This window comes from Chionomys nivalis, chromosome 7 (genome assembly GCF_950005125.1).
Source record: "Chionomys nivalis chromosome 7, mChiNiv1.1, whole genome shotgun sequence".
In the NCBI taxonomy this organism is placed as follows: domain Eukaryota; kingdom Metazoa; phylum Chordata; class Mammalia; order Rodentia; family Cricetidae; genus Chionomys; species Chionomys nivalis.
In genome coordinates, this window is record NC_080092.1 from 89,991,940 (window position 1) to 90,017,202 (window position 25,263).

Genomic DNA, 25,263 nt, shown 5'->3' on the forward strand with positions numbered 1-25,263 from the left:
TCTGTATGAATTTTTTTAAAGAATTAAGGAAATTATGTTTTAAAAAGTTTCTGGGCATTTTTCTCTGTGTCTTGACTATGGATGAAAGAAAAAAAAAGGAACATTGCGTTGCCCATGCCTTGAGAATCCTGTGTGTCCTGGAGCAGTTCAAAGACTTTGCAGTTTCTGAAATCATTAAAAAGCACTCAATACAGAAGAGCATCAGACTCTTTAAATAAAAAGCCATAAATTTATTGTAAATCTAGAAGTACCGGAATGTGACTCACACAGAATGGATCAGCGATCTGTGTTTTTCTTTTTTCTTTTCCCTTCCCAACATTTACACCCGATTGCTGACATCCTGAAATTGGCATCCATTTTCTTGTCTCATGCAGTAAACAGAATAAACTTAGAGTAGATCCCTCAGAAATCAGTTATAAATATTAGATCGTATCGAACATTCGTAGTACAAAATAGGTCGTAAAGTGCTGAAGTCACGGACGTCCGCGAAACTGCCCACAAGGGTGAAGTGCTTCTCGGGGCAGTCCCACAGAACTTAGCTACATCCACCTTGTTTAAGGTGTGTCTGCTTTTTTTTTTTGGACAGACACTTTGTCAAGTCACTCACCCTCCCCAAAGTTTTACAGATTGTCCTATTTCTATGGCTGATAAGATGCTGTATAAAAGGTAGCCGGTGGTGAGGAACTATGCCACTCTCATCTTAGTGCAGAGAAAGATTCAAGCTTGTGTGTACCTGTAACCCAACTAGGCTTGTTCTATGTTCCCCCTGAGTTGTCTCTTGAACAGTAAAGATGAGGAAATATTAAGCAGCAAGCACCAGCCACCCAGTTGGGGAGATGCCGTCAACCAGGCAAGGAGGCAGCCCCCTCTCATCCTCGCCCTGCCCCCTTTACAGAGAACTGCTAGAATGCAGAACACGATACACACATGTAGTGGAACTTGCCAACAGCAGTGACCGGGTACCTGGTACCCATGGCAACGTAGGACAATCAAGTTCTATGGAAGATGTAAATTGCAACTTGGAACTCTTGATAGTCACAGAAACATCTCTCCAACTGCAGACAAAACCAAGAAATGCTTCAACAGTTAAACATTGAACGACGACGACAAAGAAAACCACTGGAAATGTTCTAACAATTCATTGAACTCTAATTCTGACCAAAGAAGATCCTCAAGTATTCTTAGGTGATCATTTAAAAACGGAGGCGATTTGCCATCCATTAGCTCCCCCGCCCTTAAATAGCACACATTGCCTTTCACAATGCTGAAGAATCATTACAGCTTGGGCTGTCAGGAGATTGATGTCAGGAGACAAGAAAAGCTCTCTGAAGCCTCTAAAGAGCTGCAGAAGGGAGGTTAAAAAAAAATCCTGTAAGCCAGGCGGTGGTGGCGCATGCCTTTAGTCCCAGCACTCAGGAGGCAGAGGCAGGCGGATCTCTGTGAGTTCGAGGCCAGCCTGGGCCACAAAGCAAGTTCCAGAAACCCTGTCTCGTAAAACCGAAAGGAAAAAAAAAGCCTTTTATTCATTTTGATTATTAGATTTTTTTTATGTTTTAAATTTTTTTGTGTGTATATATGTGTGGGTGCATGTATGTCCTAGCATGTGTGTGGGGGTCAGAGGACGACTCGAAGTTGGTACTCTCTTTCTACCATGTGGGTTGAATTCAGGTCATAAATCTTGGCTGCAAATACCTTCACCCACTGAGCCATCTCACCGGCCCTTCTTTTGATCATTCTACTCAACCTAGAATAACTTAATAATAAATATCGATTTAAATTAAAGACACTACAGTCACTTATTTCTTGAATTATGAAAAACAATAGGAAAGATGAATGCAATTTAACATTTCTATGGAAAAACTTGTGGTAATGGCTGGTCATAAAGAGAAGTAGTAATCTTTGAAGTTCAAGTTGTTATATGTTTTTAATTTTTTGCATATTAATCAAATGCTTAGTTTTTAAGCGTTGCTTTCTTTCCATGCAGTATTTAGAAAACTCAGAAGCCATAGTTTATCAGTTTAAACTTTAGTAGAATTTTTCAAATTGATTAAAAAATAATTTGTTTGTATTTCTGAAAATTAGCAATGTATTTAATGATGCAAGATTGTTTTTTCTTTTTGGAATTGGCCAATTCATTTCCATGACTTGGGCTGGATGTCGCTTTATAAAATAGTAGTTTACACACATGAACACGTTTAACACCAGTTTGCCAATTAATTCATGGCCTAGTTTTGGTGTTGGGATGTGGCCCAGCATCCTTCCACGTATCTGTGTATTGCTACTGAATAGAGCTGGATTCCTGTATGGAAGTGTTTGGTTGTTTTGGTTTTGGCTTAAAGAGCAAGCAAAAGGGTCTTGGGAAAGGGAAAGATGTTGGTACTGCTGATCACACATGCATTTCCTTTCTGGAATTTGAAGGTGGGGTCCAGTGGTCGGCGCCTACCCCACAGGCTCTTTTCCCAGGCAACATAGAAGCTGTGACATGAAAATGTGTCACACTGGATCCATTTTCATATGAACCCTGTTCTCGCATTTCCCAAGATCCATTTCGAGAAAGTCTTCTGGAATGTCCTGTAACGCCTTCCTGTGATGACTGTCTGGCTGGCTGTCCCCTGAATGAGGATGCTGACATAGACCCTTTTTACAAGGTCTCACCAGGGCGAGGCACACAGCAGCCGCGGACATGCCTGCTGCGCAGGAGTAGAAGGCCCTGCTGTAGATCTTGCTCTGGTCGACCAGTAGGCCTAGAAGAAAGCGTTGGCACTGTTAGTGACATCACTGCTACGCCTAGCCTCTCACTTGAGCTTCTATCCAATCAAAAAACTCCTTCTCCTAGCACGATCTACCTACTACTGTAGTCTTATTATTTTATTTATTTATTGAGCAAGGTCTCACAAGTAGCCCAAACTGCCCTGAAATCTACTATGTTGTTCAAGCCTGGCCTCAGAGTCACAGCAGTGGTTGTACGGCGAACCAGTGACTTCAGTCAGAACCCATGTCTGCGAACCCAACAAGCCTCTTACGTGTTTTCTGTCATGGTGCCTTGTCGAAGGAAATCATGCAGGTTATAACCTTATTGCCATCTGACTTTTGGGTTAATGGAACTACAGGACCAATGTGAATCATTCTCACTTTTTTTCCAGGAAAGGTCTCTCTGTACAACCCGGGGGACCTGGAACTCACCATGTAGCCCAGCCTGACCTCAAGCTTATGACTGTCTTGCCTCAGCCTCCTGAGTACTGGAATTATAGGTGTCCAACACCATGCGCAGCTCTTTTTCTCTTCTTAAGAAAGGTATTATTCTGGGTGGTGGTGGCGCACACCTTTAATCCCAGCACTCAGGAGGCAGAGGCAGGCGGATCTCTGGGAGTTCGAGGCCAGCCTGGTCTACAAGAGCTAGTTCCAGGACAGGAACCAAAAGCTACAGAGAAACCCTGTCTCGAAAAACCAAAAAAAAAAAAAAAAAAGGTATTTGGGAGGCCAGCGAGATGGCTCAGAGGGTCAGAGCACTGGCTGCTCTTCCAGAGGACCTGGGTTCAATCCCCAGCCCACATGGTAGCCTGTGACTGTCTGTAACTTCAGTCCCAGGGCATAGAGTGCCCTCTTCTGCCTCCAGATGCCCTGTATGCACACGGTACACATACATGGATTCAGGCAACACCAATATGCATAAAATAAAAATGACCACTGCCAGAGGCACGCAGATCTCTGTGAGTTCGAGGCCAGCCTGATTTACATTGTGAGTTCCAGGACAACCCGATATACACAGAGAAACCCTGTTTCAAAAAACAAACAAACAAACAAAAACAAACAAACAAACAAACAAAAAGACCACTGCCTTAATTTTTAAGGCTTTTTTAAAACCAAGAGGGTTAACTATTGTGAGCTCTAATCTGGGAAAACTAAAATTTAACTCAAGTTTAAAAATGGAAGTAGACTTTACAATCGGTCCCATGAAGCAAGTCAGCACAACTTAGGAAGATTAAAGCAAACAGGCTTGCTTTCTGTGTTCTTAACGGACCTGGCAGGGGCCATCACGATGGCTCAGTGGGTAAAAGGTGCTTGCTGCCAAGTCTGACAACCTGAGCCCAGACCCACAAGGTGGAAGAGAACCGACTGCCTCCAAGTCATCCTGACTCCCACATGGGCACGACGGCACAGGCATACCCCGGCGCACGCATGTCCACAAGTAAATCTGGAAAAAGCAATTTCATTACCTGCCAAGGGTGGCCCTGCCAGCCCTGAAACGCTCTGGATGAAGACATAGACTCCTGCCGCGGAGGACATCTTCTCAATGCCAACGACATCATCCTCGGCCAACAGTGGGATGTGGGTCCCTCCTATGGTCCCAACCATGATGCCAAAAAACACGCTACACAACATGAGACCCCAGAATTCAGTGGCAAACGTGAAGGCGAAAAGAGACACGGTCAGTAAAATGACACAGATGAGCTCAATGTAGATCTTCCGGATGGGCTCTCGGTTGAGGACAAACCCGGCCCCGATCCTTCCGAACACTTCAGCAATGGCCATTGTAGAGAGTAGAAACGCCGCGCGGTCGCGGTCAATGCCTAGACTGATACCCAAAGGGATGATGTACAGCGAAGGGGCGAAGAAGCCCAGCGTGGCGAAGAGGCCAAACAGTGCGTAACAGATGAAGCTTTTCTCTTTCAAAATGGAAAAGTCTAACAGCGGGGCTTTCTTCTGGTTGTGCTTGGGGACAGCCACCAGGGTCTGCTGCTGTTCGGCCCTGGCTTCCTGCTCCGTGGGAGCTTGACTAGGCACGTTTTTTGGTGAGGTAGTTAGTTCCACTCCTGAGTCGATGGAGTCGAGTGAGGTTCTTGTTTTCTCATTTTCAAGCATATATTGCACTTCCCTCCGGGGTTCGTGAGCGATTGTTTTCGGTGACCCTGGTCCTTTGATAATGATTGGTCTCAGCAAGGCGCCGCAGACCACGATGTTCAGCTGCAGCAGGCCCACGAAGAGGAGGCTGTATCGCCAGCCAATATGCTCCTTCAGAGCTGTGATGGCTTGACGAGACAGAAGCAAAAGAAAGGAAAAGCCAAGGTCAATAACAGACTCCCAGATCCAGCAAGCAATTCCCGGAAGAAATATGGATAAAAATTTAATAACAAATTTTTCTCAAAGGTAGGGTGAATGCAGTCATTCTAGACTATAGTTTGGGTGAAAGTGGCAAGTATGTGCTTGCAATGTGGAGGTCAGAGGCCAATGCTGGGTTGCTGGCTGTCTTTCTTGATTGCTGTCTTTTTTTTTTAATGCAGTGATAGGGATTAAGTTTAAGGCTTTTCTACCACTGAGCTATAGTCCTCGCCTCTTTACTCTTGGAGACAGACTCTCTTATTGAATCTGGAATTCGGCAAGAGCAGTTGATCCCAGGGATCCCTCAGTCTCTATCTCCCCATTGCTGGGAACACAAGCATGTGCCACCATACAGCTGCAGGGGATTCAAACTTAGGGTCTTACGCTTGCGCTGCATGGAGACATTGCCCCAGCTCTGTAGATTACCCTTTATTCTGAGTTCTGGTGCATTTTGTGAAAGTAAGAAAATGTGCACACTCAGTATCATGTTATAAAAACTGTCAGCCTAGTTTTTCAAAGCTTTGAGATTTTCAGGCGGAGGCCTAAGAAGGAGGCTATGCCTGCAGTCCACATTAAGGCTCAACAAACAATAGCCCACAGGTCAAATCTCAGCCACTCTCTGTTTTTGTTAATAAAACTGGGCTGGAATTGAACCATGTTTGCACGTTCACATAGTGGATGCTCTGTGCTGAGACAGCAGAATTGAGCAGTACACACACACACACACACACACACACACGCTCCCCAAAGCCGAACATATTCCCAGGACTGAGTATATTATATCTTAGTGGTAGGTACTCGCATGCAGGGGGCCCTGGGTGCTATCCCCCAGGTACCACAAAAATTAAGTATTTTTTTAAAAATTTCTAGCTGACCTTTGGTAAACATGATTTATCTGACTCTGAATGTATCACTAAACATCCTATGCGCTCTCTCCATCTTTTTAGCAATGAAGTAAATAAGAAATAAAATAAGAGACAGTTGCCAAGACCCTCACCAGGAAGCTTGCCTGCTTTTCATTTCCTAGCTGGGCAGTGGTGGCGCACGCCTTTAATGCCAGCACAAGAGGCAGAGGCAGGCGGATCTCCGTGAGTACAAGGCTAGCCTGGTGCACAGATCAAGTTCCACGACAGGCTCCAAAGCTACACAGAGAAACCCAGTCTCAAAAACAAAGAGAAAAAAAAGCTAACATTTCCTTTTGGCTGTCCCTGTTTTGGATACCAAACTCCTAAGCACGGCCGCCCTGAGACCCTGGGCTTTCTCACTGTTTCCTGAGGGCTGTCCACCCTCTCTACAGATGCCTGCAGACCTCCACTGTAGACCCTAACTCAAAAGACAGACTTTCTCTCTTATCCTAGCATTTAAGGACACAGCGCTCCAGTTTCTCGCTGATCATGTCCTGAGCCACACGGTGCTCGCCTCTCTCACTGTGAACCCAGGGCAGGGCGGAGGCTGCTGACCAGAAGCAGCTGAGAGGGAGATGATCAAGAAGGACATGCATCTCCATCACCACAGTGAAACTGTGAAAAAACAAACAAAACCCCTTTTTTGAGATTTTATTTGTATTTTCTGTGTGTGAGACTGTCTGCAGGAATGTGTACCGTATGCACGCAGTACCCTCAGAGGCCGGAAGAGGACACCAATCCTCCAGGAATGGAGTTACAGGTGGTTGTGAGCCACCATGTGGGTTTGTGGGTGCTGGGAATTGAACCTGTGTCTTCTTTAAGAGCAGTGAGTACTCTTAACCACCAAGCCATCTGTCCAGGTCCCCATGGAACATTTCTTAAGTATGAACCAGATGCCAGGAGTAGTGCCCAGTACTACTGAATAATACGCTTTTCCACCCTCGGGTGCTCGCAGGCCACTGATGTCGTCTCTTGTCATTGCTCTATTCTTTTAAGGGAGAGAATGGCACCCAAATGCTTCACCTAAATTCAACAAGTAACATGATTTCTCTGTCTGTCTGTGTATATATTATATATGTATGTCTCTCTCTCTATATATAGATATATAGATAGATAGATTAGATAGATAGATAGATAGATAGATAGATGATAGATAGATAAATAGATAGATAGATAGATATGCGTGAACCATATATATTTCAGGTGTGAATCACCTGAAAAGTTTCAGATATGATAATATTCTGCTCCTAATCACTCCTGTTTGCAATCTCACAGCCCACCCGATGCATTCAAGAAAGAGCATTGGGTCAGGATGCAGCAGCTCAGTGGTCGAACACTCACCTGGCACCTAGACTGCTAAAGGTCCCGAATTTGATCCTCAGCAAGGACAGGGCACGTCAGGGAAGGAAGGAGGGAAAGAAAAGAATCTGGGTGTGGAAGACTATCTAGCCACTACGTCACTTTCCTTGTATTTCCTGTATTAACATTAAGTTGGTGGAGATAAACCAGGGATAAAGTGTTGGCTACGAGATTATTCGTGGGCATACAAGAAAACTGATTTTTGTCGGCATGATTTAAATCTACAGCGAATGTAAGCTCTTTTGGAAAGGGGATGATAATAATATAAACAGTCCAAATCACTAAATAATGTAGGGATTATCGTTTTGTGTTTCGAGAAAGCCTTACCACTGATTATGTACCCGTTTACGTAAAACGCGGACTAAGATTAACACAGTGTGAATTCCTAAAATAGGGGAGGAGGAGGAGGAGATCCTAACAACGCGCCAAGGAGAGCGCAAGTGACAGCTCCTTATGCAGAGGGAGAGGCACCCACATGATGGGAACTTGTTCGCACAGCAATAGCACCGGAGTGGCTTACCTGGCCCCTCGCTCATGAGCCATTGTCACTCACCTGGTGCAAAAGCAAACACAGCAAAGCACTCTCCTGTGGACGCCACGGCAGTGACCACTGAACGCCTTTTGTCAAAGTACTGTGACAGGATGGTGACAGTTGGGAGGAAGCTAAAGCAGTACCCCAAACCTGTGGACGACAATCAAAAGGGCCAGTGAGGACCACCCATGGTCTGAGCCTGGAGGGCTGGCTAGCGTACAGGAGCTTTGTACGAGTTCCGGGAGCCAACCCATTCATCCTGCAGAAAACGAAGGCAAAGAAAATGGATTTCATCTCAGCCCCGAAGGGCGGCGGGTGTAGCTCAGTTGGTTTAGTACTTGCCTAGCATGCACAAAGCCCTGGGTTCAGTCCCCAGTATCCAGAGAAGTGGGCATAGTAATTAATGCACACCTGTAACCCCAGCACTCAGGAAGGTCTGGTGTTCAAGGTTACCTTTGTTTACTGCACAGTCACTTGGAGGCCAGCCTGGGATACAGGAGGTTGCCTCAAAAATAAATAAAGAAATACTGCAACAGTCGTTTATAGATACTAAGATATAAGAACTAAGAACTGGCCGGGCGGTGGTAGAGCAAGCCTTTAATTCTGGCACTCGGGAGGCAGAGGCAGGCGGATCTCTGTGAGTTTGAAGTCAGCCTAGTCTACAAGAGCTAGTTCCAGGATAGGCTCCAAAGCTACAGAGAAACCCTGTCTCAAAAAAAAAAAAAAAAGAACCGAGAGGGCTGGAGAGATGGCTCAGAGGTTAAGAGCATTGCCTGCTCTTCCAAAGGTTCTGAGTTCAATTCCCAGCAACCACATGGTGGCTCACAACCATCTGTAATGGGGTCTGGTGCCCTCTTCTGGCCTGCAGGCATACACACAGACAGAATACTGTATACATAATAAATAAATGTATTTAAAAAAAAAAAAAAAAAGAACTGAGAACTGTTCTCCAAAGCTCCCCAAATTTATATAATTCACAGTGGAATCAATTATCAATAGTAGCTTTTATGTAATATTTATATTTGAAATAAATGTCTTTTTTCCTTTATTCTTTTGAGACATGTAGCTCAGGCTGGCCTCATGCTCATGCTCTCCCTGTCTGCGCCTCACCATCAAGTGCTGAGATTATAAGCATGTGTCATCCTGTCTGGCCAGCGTAGGCTTTTGAAGTGTGCAGGGCTCCATACAAAATTTAAAATTTGCAAACTAGGCATACACACACACACATATATATATATATCACCCACTATCAATGCCTTCTTAGACACCGCCAAGACTAAGTCCAGCATACTGTTTTCCCCTTACGAAGCTCTGGGTGCTTTACCCGGGACCCATATCACCTGACTCAAAAATCACTGATCTCAGACATAATTAACTTAAAAGAAAAAAAAGGGAAAAGAAGAAATACAATTTGGGTTCACTTTCCTCCTTTCTTCAAGGGAGGCATGCAGAGAGAACTTCCAAGCCACGGAGAGAGACACTCACCCGATATGACCCCGATGGAGATGTACATGTGGTAGACCTTTTGGGAGAAGGAGGCAGCAACCATTCCCGTGCTGATGAGCAGCCCTCCTGCCATTACCACCAGCCGATGTCCAAAGCAGTTACTCAGGACTGTGGAGAGGGGCGCTGCAGAGGGGGAAAGGGACAGAAAGTGACCTGTGAACTTGGGCTTCTGTGCTGGCGATTCCTTCCTGCAAGCTGTGGACTTGAAGGGGTGATGTAAGAACCTAGTGTTTCCTGCACCGGCTATAGGTCAGGCCAGAGGTTATTTCAACATTCGCTCCAATTTAAAACACAAAGAGCCGGGCGATGGTGGCGCATGCCTTTAATCCCAGCACTCGGGAGGTAGAGGCAGGCGGATCTCTGTGAGTTCGAGACCAGCCTGGTCTACAGAGCTAGTTCCAGGACAGGCTCCAAAGCCACAGAGAAACCCTGTCTCGAAAAACCAAAAAAAATAAATAAATAAATAAATAAAATAAAACACAAAGAGCCGGGCGATGGTGGCGCACGCCTTTAATCCCAGCACTCGGGAGGTAGAGGCAGGCGGATCTCTGTGAGTTCGAGACCAGCCTGGTCTACAGAGCTAGTTCCAGGATAGGCTCCAAAGCCACAGAGAAACCCTGTCTCGAAAAACCAAAAAAACCCAAACAAACAAACAAATAAAAAAACCCACAAAGAGCCAGGCCCTGGTACAAAAATGCAATCTCAGCTACTGAGACAGGAGGATTGCAAGTTCAAGGCCACCCTTGGTTGGGGTGAGGGTGGGATGCAGCTCTCATGGGCAGAGCAGTTGCTAGCAACAGCCAGGTCCTAGGTTCAATCCCCCAGTACCTTAACAACAAATTAACAAGAGGAAAACAAGGGGCTGGGGTAGAGCTCAGGGGTAGAGCGCTTGCCCAGCACGAGCAATGCCTTAAATTAAAGCATCGACGAGGGTAGGTATACAAAAGGCATTTTTAGGTGAACTATCTTGGCTTGCCATGTGAAACGTATGCATTTCTTTGGTTCTCCAGCATATACTGGCTTTCCTTGGGATCGCTCTAATTGTTTTTATTTTCTATCATCCCTGCTTCGGATTCTTTTAAAAGAATCCCATCTGTGGTTAAAGTCTACTTGGTTCCATTTGACTGATACAGGACGGGGATAGGCCAATTCTCAGACACGTTCACTTAAAAGACGATGGCAGAACACTGAGGAATCTTACTTTGCTTGACTTTCTATACACTCGATCCCCTGGGACACTGAAATCTAGCAAATTCTTTCCTACTTACGTGCTATTTAACGCAGGCAGGAGGGACAGTAAGCTATGTGAACCACTGAGAGTTGCGTCAAAGAGGCACACACTAGACAGAAGGGATGGGAGGGGAAAGGAAGGAATTCTGCAGTGTTAGAATTCAGAATGTAAACATACATTGTTTTAACTCCTAAAATTGTATGTGTGTATGCATGTATGTGTGTTGTATGTGGGAGCACCATGTGTTGTATGTTGTCTGTAGGAGCACCAGAGGTAGCTGGAGGACAACTTTCGGGAGCTGTTTCTCTGCTTCTACCACGTGGGTCTCAGAGATCAAACTCTTATCACCTTGGCCACTAGCACCTGCAAGCTTATGTTGGCAGATGTTGATACAACCACTTCTACATAGTGAGATCCTCTCTCAGAAACAAACCGAGAGGAGAGAGAGCATCCTTTTAGGAGGTTACATGGCTAAAATGAACTGCATTCAGAGAGTGGTTCTAACCTCAGCAGTAACCTCATAGGCGACGCTGCTGTGGTGTTAAGTCAGGGAAGCGCTAAGGGCAGCCTGGCTGGCTTCCTGAGGCAACCTCAGCACGCTGCCCTCTCAGAAAAGCCTTGGTGTTGGCTCTCACAGATGGATGAGCATCAGATGTCAGCATGCACACTCAAATCAGGCCCATCCAAGCGACACCGAGTGTGTAAGAGCGGCACCAGCCCTTACCCCCATCTTGCTTCACGCTGCTGGATTTGGGAGGATTATGCCCTGACGGATCAGGTTTTGGGGAGTCAGGTGATGGGACTCCGTGTCCCCAGGACAGTAGTTGTAATTTTACAAGTGGGGGTATAGCTTAGGGGTGGAATGCTTGCCTAGCATGCATGAGGTTTAGTTTCTAGTACTACAAAAATAAAGAAAAAAAAAACAAAAATTATAATCTTATGGGGAATGTTTCTGGGACTCTCTCCTGTAAGGAGACCCAAATGCACGGGTGTTCAGGTTTCTTACACCGACGTAGTATTTGCACATAACCTAAGCATGTCCTCCGTGTGCTTACCTCTCCAGATTCTTACAATCCAATATAAGGTAACGGCGTGCAGACACCTGTTACAGCATGCATAGGGTGGACTGATGAAACAAGGAAGACTTTTGGTTGTGTTAACCGTGGCAGACCTAGTTCTGGTGGTCAACAGCCGTGTAACATTTTCAGCCTGGCTGGCTGAGTCTGTGAGTGAAAACCCTACCCCTTACCCATCCCATCTCTCTTCTTCCTGTGTCCACCATGAAATGTTTCTACTGTTTCCTCAGGAAGTCACTATGAGCCCAGAGCCTTAGTATGCTAGATGAGTTTTTTGTTTTTTTGTTTTTTTTTGATATATTTATTTATCTTATGTCTGAGTGCTCTATCTGCATTTACAACTTTAGCCAGAAGAGGGCATCCGATTCCATTATAGATAGTTGTGAGCCACCATGTAGTTGCTGGGAATTGAACTCAGGACCCCTGGAAGAGCAGCCAGTTCTCTTAACCTCTGAGCCACCTCTCCAGTCCCAGATGAGTTTCTTTTTAAAAACAGAGAGGGGCTGGAGAAGTGGCTCATCAATTAAGAGCACTGACTGCCCTTCCACAGGACTCAGGTTCAATTCCCAGCACTAACACAGTGAATCAAAACTGTCTGTAACTCCAGTTCCAGGGAATCCTGTATCCTCTTCTAGACTCCTTTTGGCCCAGGTACGCCCATGGTACTCAGATATACATGCAGGCAGAACATCCTTAATCATTAAAAAGAATGAGATGCTTCTTGGCTCTGCACGTTAGTCTTGCTCAGGGGCCATGCTAATGTGTATGGCTCCATCTTCAGTGCATGGGCTGATGAAGCCACTGCCTAGGGACTTTTGAATGTTGCTTCCTTAGCCAGTAACTGCATCCTTGGAGGACTGGGGCTTACCACTGTCTTCAAAGTGCTCTACCGACTACTAGCACCATACACATTATGGGTGTCTCACTTCGTTTTCTTTTTGTATGGTGCTGGGAATTGAACCTAGGGTCCTACATTGTCCCAGTGAACTACCTCCCAAGCTGCAGACTATACATGTCTAATGTGTGTATTAGACTAAAGGCATTACATTTGGCAACTGTGGTCTTTACTTCAATGTCTCCTAATTTTTGCCGGTCCCCAACCCTCTGAAAACTGCATTCCTTAACTGAGACTGGTCAGTCCAGCAGGACCTATGAGAAACTGCATCACAGATACACAACTGTTGTCAGGTAGGCAGACAGACTAAAAGGGCTGCATGCGAAGGCTAGGCTTGTGCTGACAGATATACTAGTATGTAAACGTTAACCCAAACACACGTTTTTTCATTTTCATTTTTTTGTTTTTTTGTTTTTTCGAGACAGGGTTTCTCTGTGTTGTTTTGGAGCCTGTCCCGGAACTAGTTCTTGTAGACCAGGCTGGCCTCGAACTCACAGAGATCCGCCTGCCTCTGCCTCCCGAGTGCTGGGATTAAAGGCGTGCTCTACCACTGCCCAGCCCAAACACACATATTGATATCATCCGTGTACTCACCTGTAAATGTTAACACAAACACACATATCGATATTATCCATGAGATCTTGCTGTTGGATTCATCGAAACTGTCCATTAAGTCATTAAAGAAGACGCCGAATGACTTGATGATGCCATAGGTAAAGACTTCAACGAAGAAAAAAGCAATAGCTATTGCCCAGCCCCATCCTCCATCAGGCACTTGGGTATACACATTGGCTGTGGAACAAAGCTTTGAATTCTTTTGGGTCATTCTTGATCTGAAATTAAAACACGAGAGAAAGAATTCAGACCAGCCTGGAGGGTTGATCATTCTCCTCTCTCCTCTTCATCTTTGTCTCTTTTGTGAGACAGAGTCTCACGCAGACCAAGCTGGCCTTGAATTTGAACTGGTGACGCAAGGATGACCGCTTCTGATCATCTTGCCTCCACCTTCCAAGTGCTGGGATTAAAGGTCCATGCCACCACACCCATCTGATTCTAATCATCTTTAGTAACCATCACTGGTAAGAACTACTTACTAAATATTTAGATCATGCAGAGTTAGTATAGTCTTATGCAATTTTATATCTATCTTTGAATTATACGTGGGGCCCAGAAAGAATTTGAAAATAAGGCCTGTCATAATTAAAAGGGAGAAACAATAAACAGAGACAAGGAGCCAGAGATTACTTGAAGGCCCTTTGAGACACAGAACGCCCACCAGACCAAGCATCGGTGCAGATATCCAAGAATATAAATCAGATGAAGAAAATGAACCGGAGCCGGGCATGGTGGCACACACCCAGCACTCAGGAGGCAGAGGCAGGTGGATCTCTGTAGTTTGAGACCAGCCTGGTTTACAAATGGAGAGCCAGGGCTACACAAAAAAAAAACCCTGTTTTAAAAAAACAAAATAAAACAAAAACAAAAAAACTAAGAAAGAAAGAAGGAAAAGAAAGAGAAAGAAAGAGGAAGCAAACCCTGAGGGGATTGGCCACGCCTTCCACGAGACAAGCCCTTGTGGCTTGTGACTTCCTATGCATTTCTCCTTAGTAGCACTGACCATTCAAGTCACCCAGTCAACCCGTCTAGCTCCTGATTCCCCCTCAGCAAACAGCATCCAGATTACTGTTCGTTGTCCCACGTAGACGTACCTTCCTGGACAGAAGGCAACTCTCTGTTCGTGAAAACCTAAGCGTTTTCTGAATTTAGATTTTGTTCCTCAAAGTCAATCACACATGACAAACACTTAAGATCGGCTAAATGAGGCATTCCAGACCCGTGAGGCCCTTAGCATGTCAACTTCAGTTACTTCTGATCTCATTATGGCTTTCTCTCCAAATAACGGAGTACACAGTCCTGAGTCTTTTTTTTTTTTTTTTTTTGGTTTTTCGAGACAGGGTTTCTCTGTGGTTTTGGAGCCTGTCCTGGAACTAGCTCTTGTAGACCAGGCTGGCCTTGAACTCCCAGAGATCCGCCTGCCTCTGCCTCCCGAGTGCTGGGATTAAAGGCGTGCGCCACCACCGCCCAGCAACAGTCCTGAGTCTTAACACAGCTAAAAACACTAATTTAACGCTGGAGGGAGATGGGTCAAGTTATAGTTATTTTAGAGACAAAAATACCCTGATAAAGGCAATTTATGGAAAAGTGGGTTTCTTTTGGCTCACCGTCTAAGGATGCAATCCATCAAAGGTGAGGAAATCAGGGGCTGAAGAGTCAGGAAGCAGAAAGCAATGGCTCTCTTGGCTCAACCCGAGCTCCCTTTTTTGCCGCTTCAAGAGAGGGCCCCGCCCAATTTAAGGAGGGGCTTCCTAGTCAATTAGCCTAATCCTTCACAGACAAGTCTAGAAGTGTGTCTTCTCCTTCACAGACAAGTCTAGAAGTGTGTCTTCTGGGGATTCTAAAGCCAATGGAGTGATAAGATTAAACTATATATACTATGAAGCCTTAGTTACATAGTTTTAGTCCGACTAAAAGGTAGTGTTCCCCACTGACAAATTAAACCATAGTTTCAGAGCTCATATTGGCAATAAGGAGGTGCTGGAAAGATGGCTCAGTGGTCAAGACAATAAGGACTCTTGCCTTAGCACATACCTAACAAGTTCAAGGCTAGTCTGAGCTACGTGAGACCCTGTCCTCTAAGCAAAACAAACCACCCTCCCAAACAAACAACAACAGAGGATTATGATTGTCCCACTGCTCACTGGTGAAGTTTTCAGATTTGTCAAGATGTTTACGTAGTCCTTCTCCTGACTTACACACCGAGACATAAGGCCAATGTGTTTCTTTCCTTTCCTTTTGCAGTACAGAGCATGGAATACAGGGCCTTGCACAAGCTAGATGGGGAAAGGATCACTGAGCTATAGATGCCGCCCCCACCCTGACTTTTCTTTTTCTTTTTTTTAATCTTGACACAGTTTTTTTTTTTTTTAAATCTTGATAAGCTGTTCAGGCAGGCCTTGGACTCCACATGTAGCTCAGGCAGGCCTTAAACTTGGGGTTCTCCCGCCTCAGTTTACCAAGTGGCTGGCATTTTATATGTACTAGGGTAACTGAAAAAAACAAAAGTTTGAATGAATGCAGCGAGCTTGTGAGGGTTTTTTTTTAAATTTAAAAATTGTGTGGTTGGAGGGCAGTGGTGGCACATGCCTTCAATCCCAGCACTTGGGAGGCAGAGGCAGGCGGATCTCTGTGAGTTCAAGGCCAGCCTGGTCTACAAAGTGAGTTCCAGGACAGCCAGGACTGTTACACAGAGAAACCCTGTCTCACAAAATTAATTCTGTGAATATGTGTGTGTGCCCATGTGCCTATGCATGTGTGTGGAAGTCAGGGGACAACTTGTAGAGGTCAGAGGTCACAGCCTGAGAAGCACTGCACTAAGCATGCCTGTGGGAAGTCAGAGGACAACTTTCAGAACTCAGTCTCTCCTCCCACAGTGTGGGTTCTGGGGATAAGAAAGGCAAGTAGTCAGGCTTGGCACAATGGAAAGCAAACACCTCATTGGCTCCTGGTTCACAAGTCTTTTTTTTTTTTTTTTTTTTTCGAGACAGGGTTTCTCTGTAGTTTTGGAGCCTGTCTTGGAACTAGCTTTTGTAGACCAGGCTGGTCTTGACCTCACAGAGATCCGCCTGCCTCTGCCTCCTAAGTGCTGGGATTAAAGGCGTGCGCCACCATCGCCCGGCTGGTTCACAAGTCTTAAACAGCGACATATCTAACCCAGTTTATTCTCATTCAGCCTATTGATATTTCCCCCATGGTAGTCTGGTATTTGAAGGAGCTATGTCCTCAGGTTCTCAAATTCGGGTCCTGTTAAGTATTTGGCTGAGGGAAACAGGACATGGGCCGTGTTAGGAGGCCCAGGCTTACTGTAGCAAAGGCCTTTGCACGCTGTCCACCGTGCCTGAGAATGAATGAAAAGGCAGCAAGGGTTGGGAAAGAGCTCCAGATTGGAGTCTGGGCAGTTTCAGGGCAGCTATGAGTGTCCTGGACATGGAAAGTATTCGATCTATGATGGGAGTCGCCAGCAAAGGAGGTTTCTCCAACACTCCTCCTTCATCGCCTTTCCAAAGTCACCCCTGAAGGTGGGCTGCTGGGGCAGAAGACCACACACAGCCATCAAGCACTTCCTAGTGTTGGCTTTGAGACAGCGGTTGTCCCTGGGGAAGGGAGGTCATAGTGGTGGTAAGCCTGCAGCTGTCAAAGCCTAGGCTGAGCCGGGCGGTGGTGGCGCGCACGCCTTTAATCCCAGCACTCGGGAGGCAGAGGCAGGTGGATCTCTGTGAGTTCGAGACCAGCCTGGTCTACAAGAGCTAGTTCCAGGACCACAGAGAAACCCTGTCTCGAAAAACCAAAAAAAAAAAAAAAAAGCCTTTGCTGTCATTTAATCCATCTCTTGTACTTTCTCCTTGTGAAGTCCACAGGTTCCTCCAGGCTAACATTGCCTTGCTAGGTGTGTGTGTGAGTGTGTGTGCTTGCCAATCGCTTTGCTCTTTCTGAAGGATAAAGCCTACTAAGGAGCCTCGCTTTCTGTGCGCCTCATAATCAGAGCCCAGCCTATCTCGGTAGCCTTTTTCCTTCTGGTGGCTCTTGCTGTTTTCCCGCTACCTTGCCTTTAGCCATCATTTCTTCAAGCTGCAGGCACAGTCTCTACGGCTGCCGTGGTATCCTCCACAGTCCTGTTCATTCTGGTCCTCCTTTTCCATCAGGCCTCCTCTGGCAAACTCAGCTAAGGTGGTCTGATCTTCATGGGGGAGGACCACATAATGGGGAATTATCTCCTTTCATGCCTTTGTCTTATTTATTTGCTCAATTAGATTATAAGGTCTCAAAATCTGATTTTTATGTCTTGACTATCAAGTCACACCTAGTTTTTCTTTCTTTCTTTTTTGAGATGGGGGATCTCACTATGTAGCGCTGGCTGTTTGGTCCTGGAACTCACTCTGTAGACCGGGGTGACCTTGAACTCACAGAGATCCTCCTGCCTCTGCCTCCCGAGTGCTAGGATTAAAGGCGTGCGCCACCACCGCAAATGTAGTTTGAGCTGAACTGGAGTTCCCCATCACCAGAAGGCTGTGTCCAGACAACCTCAAAGTTCCTCTTGCAGCTGCTCACACTGCCGTTGAAAAAGCTGGGTGATGCGAGGACCAACCTACAGCCTTCAAACGAAATTAGAATTACAGGAGGCTGAGGCTGCAAGGGAGCCCAAAGTCAGCTTGTTCTCTTCCTCATTGGCAAAACAGGGAAACAGGTCCAGGGAGGTAAAGGGTTTTGGCCCAAACAGTCCAGAATCAGACTGTCCAAGCCAATAGAGCAGCAGACTAAAGGCCAGGGAGGGAAGTGCTTTTCATGTTCATTGCGAGGAAGGCATTTTTGTCAAAGCACCTTGTTTTGACCGTCTCACTTAGCTCAGGCTGGTCTCTTAACTGCTATGGATGACCTTGAACTTCTGACCCTTCAAGTTCCTCCAAGACTTCCTAAGTGCTGGGACTGTAGGCATCAGCCATGACACATGGCCCACGTGATACCAGGGACCCAAGGCTTCGTGCATGTCAGGCAAGCAGTCTAACACCTAAACTACACCCCCAGCCTGACGAAGCACTCTTCAATTTTTTTTAAAATTATATTAACTTATTTATTTAAAGGTATGTTTGGGAGGAGCGGGGTGTATTCATGCCATAGCTCACATGTGGAGGTCAGAGAGCAGCTTGTGGGAGTTGGCTCTCTCCTTCCATCAGCTGGGTTCCTGAGATTGAATTTAGGTTGTCAGTTTTACCCACTCAGCCACCTCACCATCCCCAAAGTGTCCTTGACCTCCATATACAGAGGTCTTCAACTGCTTAGCCACGCAACTGTGTGATTTGAGCTCGTCAATTCCCACCTCCTCCACACTCTTCAGGCAAAGGAAAAGCAACTGGGGAATCTCTTGGTTGTTGTTTATTGAGACGGGGTCTCTCTACGTAGCCCTAACTGTCCTAGAACTTGATGTGGACACAGACCAGGCTGGCCTTGGACTTATAGCGGTCTGCCTGCCTCTGCCTCCTAAATGCTCGGATTAAAAGCGTGCTCCACCAAAGCCAGCAGTGACTGGAGATGCCCCTGCATCACCCAGCCAACACTGTCTGACTTAGCCTTTAACTCTATTGGTCACTGACTTCTCAGGCTGAACCTAGTGGGTGGCCCAAGTTAACTGAGCTAAGAGGAAAAACGTGAACCCTGGAAGGGTCTTGCCTAAGTGGGCGTGAAGCAGCTGGACATCAGATTTGATCTGTGGCAGCTGCCAGAAGACAGTCAACTTCTGGCTTCTATTTATTTTCTGAGCCCCACTGGGTGATTGTGCTTTTATCTATCTGTCTATCTATCTATCTATCTATCTATCTATCTATCTATCTATCTATCTATCTATCTACCTACCTACCTACCTACCTACCTACCTACCTATCTATCTATCTATCTATCTATCTATCTATCTATCTATCTATCTATCTATCTATCTAGCTTTTAAGCCTGTCCTGGAACTAGCTCTTGTAGACAAGCCTGGCCTCGAACTCACAGAGATCCGCCTGCCTCTGTCTCCCGAGAGCTGGGATTAAAGGCAAGGCGTGCACCACAACCGCCCAGCCTTTACTTGTGGCTTTTAAATCCTGCTTTCCGTCTATGCCTCTCTGTCTGGTTACAACCAAATATAACTTTCACTTGCATCTATGATATAGCCCCAGCTAGCTTCCTGTCTCAGCCTTTCACATGCTGGAATTAAAACCATAGACCAACCACGCCCAAGTAATCCAGGTTTAAGGGGAACAAAACTTGCTTCCTTGTTCCTGGGATCATCATAAAGGTAAGATGACCACACCAAACTAACTCCGAAGTTTATTCCTTTATGAGTCTGGAGCATCCCGTGTCCTGCTACTATATGTGAGCTAAGACCACACTGTAGCCCTAATGACAGAGTGGAAGCCTTACTGGGAGATGATACGGGCATGTGATATCTAAGACAGAACATAAGATCTTGGGCATGGTAACATGCTACCTAACATGTGGGGAGGTGGAGGCATGAGTGTCAGGAATTCAAGGTTACCTGTGGCTATGAGGCAAGTTTGAGCTGGTTTGGGTTGAAATGAGCCCCTCTTTCAACACCAGTGGGGGAGGGGGCAGGGATTGCACAAGGCAGGCAATCAGCTCCTCTTCCCAGACCGGCTGCCTGTATAACATTTTGTGTATCACATATGTTTGCTAAAAGTTTACCAAAAAAAAAAAAACTAGGTATTGTGGTCCACTCAGAAGACTGAGGCAGGAGGATTACCGGCTTGGTTACACAGCAAGACACTGTCTCAAAAAAAATTAAAGTTCAGTCTGGGCTACAGGAATGTCGACCTTCTCCTCCCCCCCAAGAAATAAACAGCCCCCCAAAACAAAACAATAACCATTAAAACCCAACAGAAACAAAAACAGGCCCCGTCAAAGTTTACTAAACACAATAAGAGTCTTGGGACACCCCCAAAGCAACGCACACCTAAGTTGAGGAAGAGTCTGGTTCCTGAATAAGCAGTTTCTTCAGCTCTTCTCCTCCTCTGCCATTTGTTCAGCAGGCTGTCTAGCTCCACAGACTGTCATACTGAGCACAAAGCAACTGAAGCCTAAGTCTTTAACCCAACCACTCAAGAGCCTCACCTAGTAACAGGACACAGACAGCCCGCCCCTTTGGTTTATCGGTTGGTATGGCGGGAAGGGCCTTGTGGGGATCTAACTGGCAAGGCTGCTTAAGCAACCTGACGATCCTGGGCGACCACCTCACTTCTTGATTTTCAGGGTTCACAACACGTGAATTCTGAACCTAATTAGAGTCTGAGTCCAGATCTTTTCTCCTAAGGAGAGGCAATTTCAAAGACGGCCTTTGACCCGGACTGGCTCTGAGTTACCATCTACGGGGAGGCCAGCGGGTTTCTCTTCTGGAAGCCCTCACTCCCCGGCAGAAACCTCTTGATGGCTCAGTTTCATCTGTGAAAGCAGTCTCTGGTATTATCTGACTGGAATGCTCCACTAGTCTGACTGGCTTCTTCCCAAGACCCCCAGTGTCCCATGATATATTTCCTAGTGGCTTTTGGTTCCCGCATTGTCTCCTTCAAGAAGGACAAAGGAGAGAATGTAAAATAAAACCAGTCAAACGAAACAAAATGGAACGAGGTTCATTGCTCATAGACCTATAGACGCTGCACTCAGGAAGCCGCAGCAGGAAGTGAGCTATGAGTTTGAAGCCAGGCTCACTTACACAGTGAGTTTCACAGGCCATTTTGGGGCTACTCTGTCTCACAGAAGGGGGTGAGTGGAGGAGGCAAGCACTAAATAAATGGATATCCCACAAGACTTGGAGATACATGTTACCTGGGACTTTCACTGTACTTTAATATGCTGTTGTAAGGATTTGGCATGAAGGCAAATACTGGATTATCATACAGCCTCTGGGGTTAGCCTAGGGTCAGTTCCGGTCGAAGTTCAAAAGACTGACTTGGAAGGCAGCGAGATGGCTGCTGATGTCAGCAGAACCAAAGCACTGGGAATCTCCTCCAAGGTGTAGCCTGGAGGATATGGCTTCTGACAAGTTGTCTCTAGTCCCAGTGGTCCAGACCAGTCTAAGAGTGGGTAAATTCGTTTGAAGTCTCTATTTAAAAAACAAAACAAAACCCAACTCTAACCTGGTAAGCTGCCTCAGCCACGTTGTATGAATCACTGGCTACAACCAATTCATCCGTTTTGCAAGACCATTGAGTTGAAACCCAAGCCCCTAATTTAAGTGTCTTCCCCGGGAGTTCCACTGAGGAAAAGTCCTGTTTCTGGAAACCACAGAAGGAAAACTCAGGGCTAGTGGTACTCATTAAGACCATTTTTCCACTTGGCTGCATTGTTTATTTACGAACTGTCAGTTTCTATCTTAGACGCCCTTCCCTTCATTGCCAGAAAAGGTGTTTCGATGATGGTCCCCCCCCCCCAGAGCCACATAATAGCGCTGGTACACGGGGAGATCTCAGCACAGGATCTGGCAGTTTCTCGCAGTTAAGACACTCATCAGTAAGGTTTTTCAAAAACAGTCAGATCACGGAGGCTGAAATCTCAATACAAAGGTAAAAGCCTCCTTCCGCAAAAGGAGCTGGCACAGCGTCTAGCTGTGCAAACAGAACCAGGTTAACAAGTTGTAATTGCGTTTCTCCAGTTGGAACCGAGAGCTTTTTCTACGACCCTCCCCCCACCCTCGTGTTTGATGACACTTTACATGCCACCTAACAAACTTCTATCACTAGTCTGCTGAGGTGCAGAGAATGAAAACAACCAAGAAGGAAATTAACCTATTTCCCCTGCAAAATCGTTTTTTCCCCTCCCCTCCTGGAGCCGCTCAGCTCAGACACTTCGCTGCAGCTGGTAGCCCCGTGAACCTTGGAAGTTGCGCGGGACCGGCTGGCAGTGGGTGACAGTGCAGACCGTCAAGGTGTGGGACCCACGCTCTGAGGAGAAATCTGTCTCCCCCTAGGATCGCCCTGGGGAGTGGGGTAATAGGGGATAGAGACCCGGAGTCTCTCTTTCCCTCGCGCTGCCTCAGTGGCCGCCTTGTGCGCGCGCGCGAGAGAGCCTGGGGAAGGAAGGTACCTCTCTTTTGACATTTCGCTCTGGTGACGCGCAAGCAACTTCATGTGGAAAATCCACAGACGATCTGAGACGGTTGCCGGACTCTCTTCACTTCACAGCCTAGGTCCTTTCACCCCGGTTTGGGGACGATCAAAGCCCAGGCCACCCTTTAAGGTATTTCCCAGAACCCATCTGTCTAGGGTCATGGACATTCAACTCTCAGCTGCCCACAACTGCCCGAGAGCGCGTCACGCTGGTGGCCCCCCGCACTCCCAACTGTCAGAATATTTTTCGGATTAACCTCTTCAAAATGTTAAGTGCTTTCCTCCTCCTCCCCGCCCTAAAAAAAAAAAAAGGCCCCAAGACATATATTTAAAACAAAACAAAAAAAACCCCAAAAACCCATACCCCCACAATCAAACTTTTAAGCATGTAAAATAATTAAAAAAACCCAACTCACCAAGTTAGAAGGGAAGAGAATAAACCCCAAAAGGCTCCCAATAAGGCGGAGGCTGGGCCTCCCGAGCCTTCTTATAAACCGCTCCGCAACATGAGAAAAGGTTTAACCCCTTAGGGCGTGGGCCCGAGTCTCTATCAAGTTGGCTCTGGCCGGGGAGCCTGGAGCACCCTGGCCCCCAACCCACGCCAGCCTCGGCCACCGGGCCACACCCTCCCCCCGCCCCCCAACCCGGTCGCCTCCTCCCGGGCCGTGCGTGCCGCCGCCCGAGCCCCGGCCCCGCGTCTCTCTGCCTATCTCTTATCCTATACCGGCTGCAGCCGGTCTCCGCCGGCCTCGGGGGCGCGCCGCCGCCGACCATGTGCTGGGAGCGCCGAGCGCCTGCAAGGAGGGGGCCGGCCTGGTGCGCGCGCGCGGGCCCACGTGGATCGGGGCCGCGCAAGGCACGCGCCCCGCCTGCCGGCTGCGGGGACTGGGGGTCACGGAAGGTAACCGCGTTGCCATCGCGAGTCGCCCATCCCCGCCGACGCCTCTGGGGTCCTTGGCCCGACGCCCTCATCCCCTCATCCGCGCGTGCCCGTGTGATTCCCGGCCCGATCGGAACCCGGCACTTGGCTGCCGTGAAAGCGGGAGCGCGATCGAGCTCGGGGCGATCGAGTGCGCCCCAGCACCCCCTCTCCGAGCGCAGTTCCCGGGTCCGCCCGCGCCCTGAGGATCTGGGGAGCCAGTGAGGAGGATGGGGGGGCAGGGGAGGCGCGCGTCGGGGCTGGTCCCGCGCATCGCTAGTCCCGGACTGAACAGGTTCCTTCCAGTTTGGGTGTGAGCAGAGCACGCGCGGGCTCCCGAGTTCCTCCTCCAGGCACCACTTCCCCCCCAAAATTTCGTCAACTCGCGCGCCCCGCCAGTTCCCCTTCCGGGCATGGGGAGGGAGTGCCGCAGTGGGCCCCAAGGAGCCCGCCGCTCGGCTGCTGCGGGTGCATTGCCCCCCCCCCCCCCCCCCAGGCTGCAGGCGCAGCAACCAGCATCCGCGCTGCGCGAAAGGGAAGGGAAAAGCACGGCTGAGTCAGCATCCCCTTTGCTCCGTGCGCGTGCACCCGCCTAGGCGGGAGGTGACACCGGCACAGGTGCAAGGCTACCTTATCCCCCATCCCCGGAGTTCTCTGTAGGGGATCGGCATCCCCACATCTCCGAGCCCCCTGACTCCAAGGTCACTATGAACTAAATGGATGCTGCCCGAGAAGCTAGAGTTAAGAGTTTCTCCTGAGAACAACGTGCGTCTGAGGATTAGGGACAGTTCAGAGCCAGAGGGGGCGCAAAGTTGGTTTCCTGGACTCCATCTCACACCTCTAGGGGAAAATTTGGGAACTGCTCCGCCGCAAAGGCTGTGTTCTCTGCATTTCCCTGCAGATTTTACCAACCGGTCTGTTGCTTGGTTGTGGTTTAGAGAATGTCTTTCTGATGTTAGAATCTCCAGACAACCTACTTTGGGAGTGTGCCTGGAGGGTCGCCACTGGGAGGAGTCGCCAGTTGTAAATTTTAATAAAAACCCTTCCCTTGCTCTATGATTCCCCCGCCCCGCCCCACCGATTTGGGGACTCAGTTATCTAGCGCTGTTAACATCCTGTGTGGGCTAAGTGGGGAACAGGTGTATTGATGCATAGTATGTTATTAAGGCCACTGCAGTCCTGCCAGGCTACCACAGAATAATAGCTGGCAAGTTTGTAGGAATAATTAGCACCGCTCACCCCCCAGCAGGGTCTCACTCAGGTAGTTCCGGCTGGCCTCAAACTTAAGTTTGAACTCCTGATCCCATTTTTGTTTGTTTATATTTTACGTGCACTGGTGTTTTGCCATGGGTGTTGGATCCCCTGGAACTGGAATTACAGATGGTTATGAGCTGCCATGTGGGTGGTGGGAGTTGGAACTGGTGTCCTCTGGAAGAACAGTCAGTGCCCTTAACTGCCAAGCTATCTCTCCAGCCCCCCCATCCTATTTTGTTGTTTGTTTGTTTGTTTGTTTTGCTAGCTTTAAAAAAAAACATGATGTCACTAGCTAAACCAAGACAGGCCTAGAACTGAAGATCCTCCTGTCTCAGCCTCCCAAGCAGTGGGGGTCCCAGGCTTTCATCACTGGCCTGTAGCGCCTAGGCTCATGCCATTCTCCAGCCTCAGCCTGCTCCTGTAGCTGTGACTACAAGCACAATACACTCTGCCTGACTGGAAATGGCATGCTTTAAAGACGGTGTCATGCTATGTAGCTCAGGCCGGTCTTGAGCTTGTAATTCCTCTTGCCTCAGCTTCCCAAGGGCTGAGATTACTGGCATGTGCCATGATGCCTATCTTTTCAACATCTTCACTGTTAAAAGTTAGACAGTGCCTCAAGTCCTAGTGGTCAATGAATGACTGACCCGATGAAACTGGCTGTTGGGGCGGTAACAATTATGTACGGTTATTAATATTGCATTAATATTAATTAAATTAATATTTATGGCTGAATTAAATGCCATCCACGTTATTTTATTTGTTTATTTGGA

At 47.4% G+C, this 25,263-nt stretch overlaps 2 protein-coding genes across 4 annotated transcripts in view; one reads left to right on the forward strand and one right to left on the reverse strand.

Moving 5' to 3' along the window:
• Arsg (arylsulfatase G) overlaps window positions 1–25,263 on the forward strand; it is a 132,891-nt gene that overhangs the window by 11,735 nt on the left and 95,893 nt on the right. The window contains exon 1 of one of the 2 annotated variants that reach the window (XM_057773450.1): window positions 22,986–23,218. The exons of the other annotated variant lie outside the window; for it this stretch is intronic. The gene's annotated coding sequence lies outside the window, so the exon portion shown is untranslated. Of the gene's footprint in view, window positions 1–22,985; window positions 23,219–25,263 lie in introns of those variants that run through there. 2 annotated transcript variants of the gene reach the window in all.
• Window positions 230–23,382, reverse strand: Slc16a6 (solute carrier family 16 member 6). Of its 2 annotated transcripts, none has more exons than XM_057773454.1 (6): window positions 23,042–23,382; window positions 13,199–13,437; window positions 9,382–9,525; window positions 7,918–8,046; window positions 4,218–5,030; window positions 230–2,744 (listed from the first exon to the last, which is right to left on the reverse strand). In XM_057773454.1, exons 1-6 carry the CDS (start codon window positions 23,287–23,289, stop codon window positions 2,494–2,496), a joined length of 1,824 nt encoding a protein of 607 aa, XP_057629437.1. In that variant the 5' UTR covers window positions 23,290–23,382; the 3' UTR covers window positions 230–2,493. The 2 variants fall into 2 exon arrangements, with proteins under 2 accessions (XP_057629437.1, XP_057629436.1); XM_057773453.1 differs by lacking the exon at window positions 23,042–23,382 and adding an exon at window positions 22,734–22,885.

Bases quoted from the DNA above. Each gene is read 5' to 3' on its own strand.
- Slc16a6 (XM_057773454.1), bottom strand. From the start codon at position 23,289: ATGAGGGCGTCGGGCCAAGGACCCCAGAGGCGTCGGCGGGGATGGGCG. The intron at 5,031-7,917 runs GTGAGTGACAAT...TGTCTCGTCAAG, and splicing joins TGTGTTTGCTTTTGCACCAG to CCATCACAGCTCTGAAGGAG. The intron at 2,745-4,217 runs GTAATGAAATTG...GCTTTCTTCTAG, and splicing joins GGCAGGGCCACCCTTGGCAG to GCCTACTGGTCGACCAGAGC.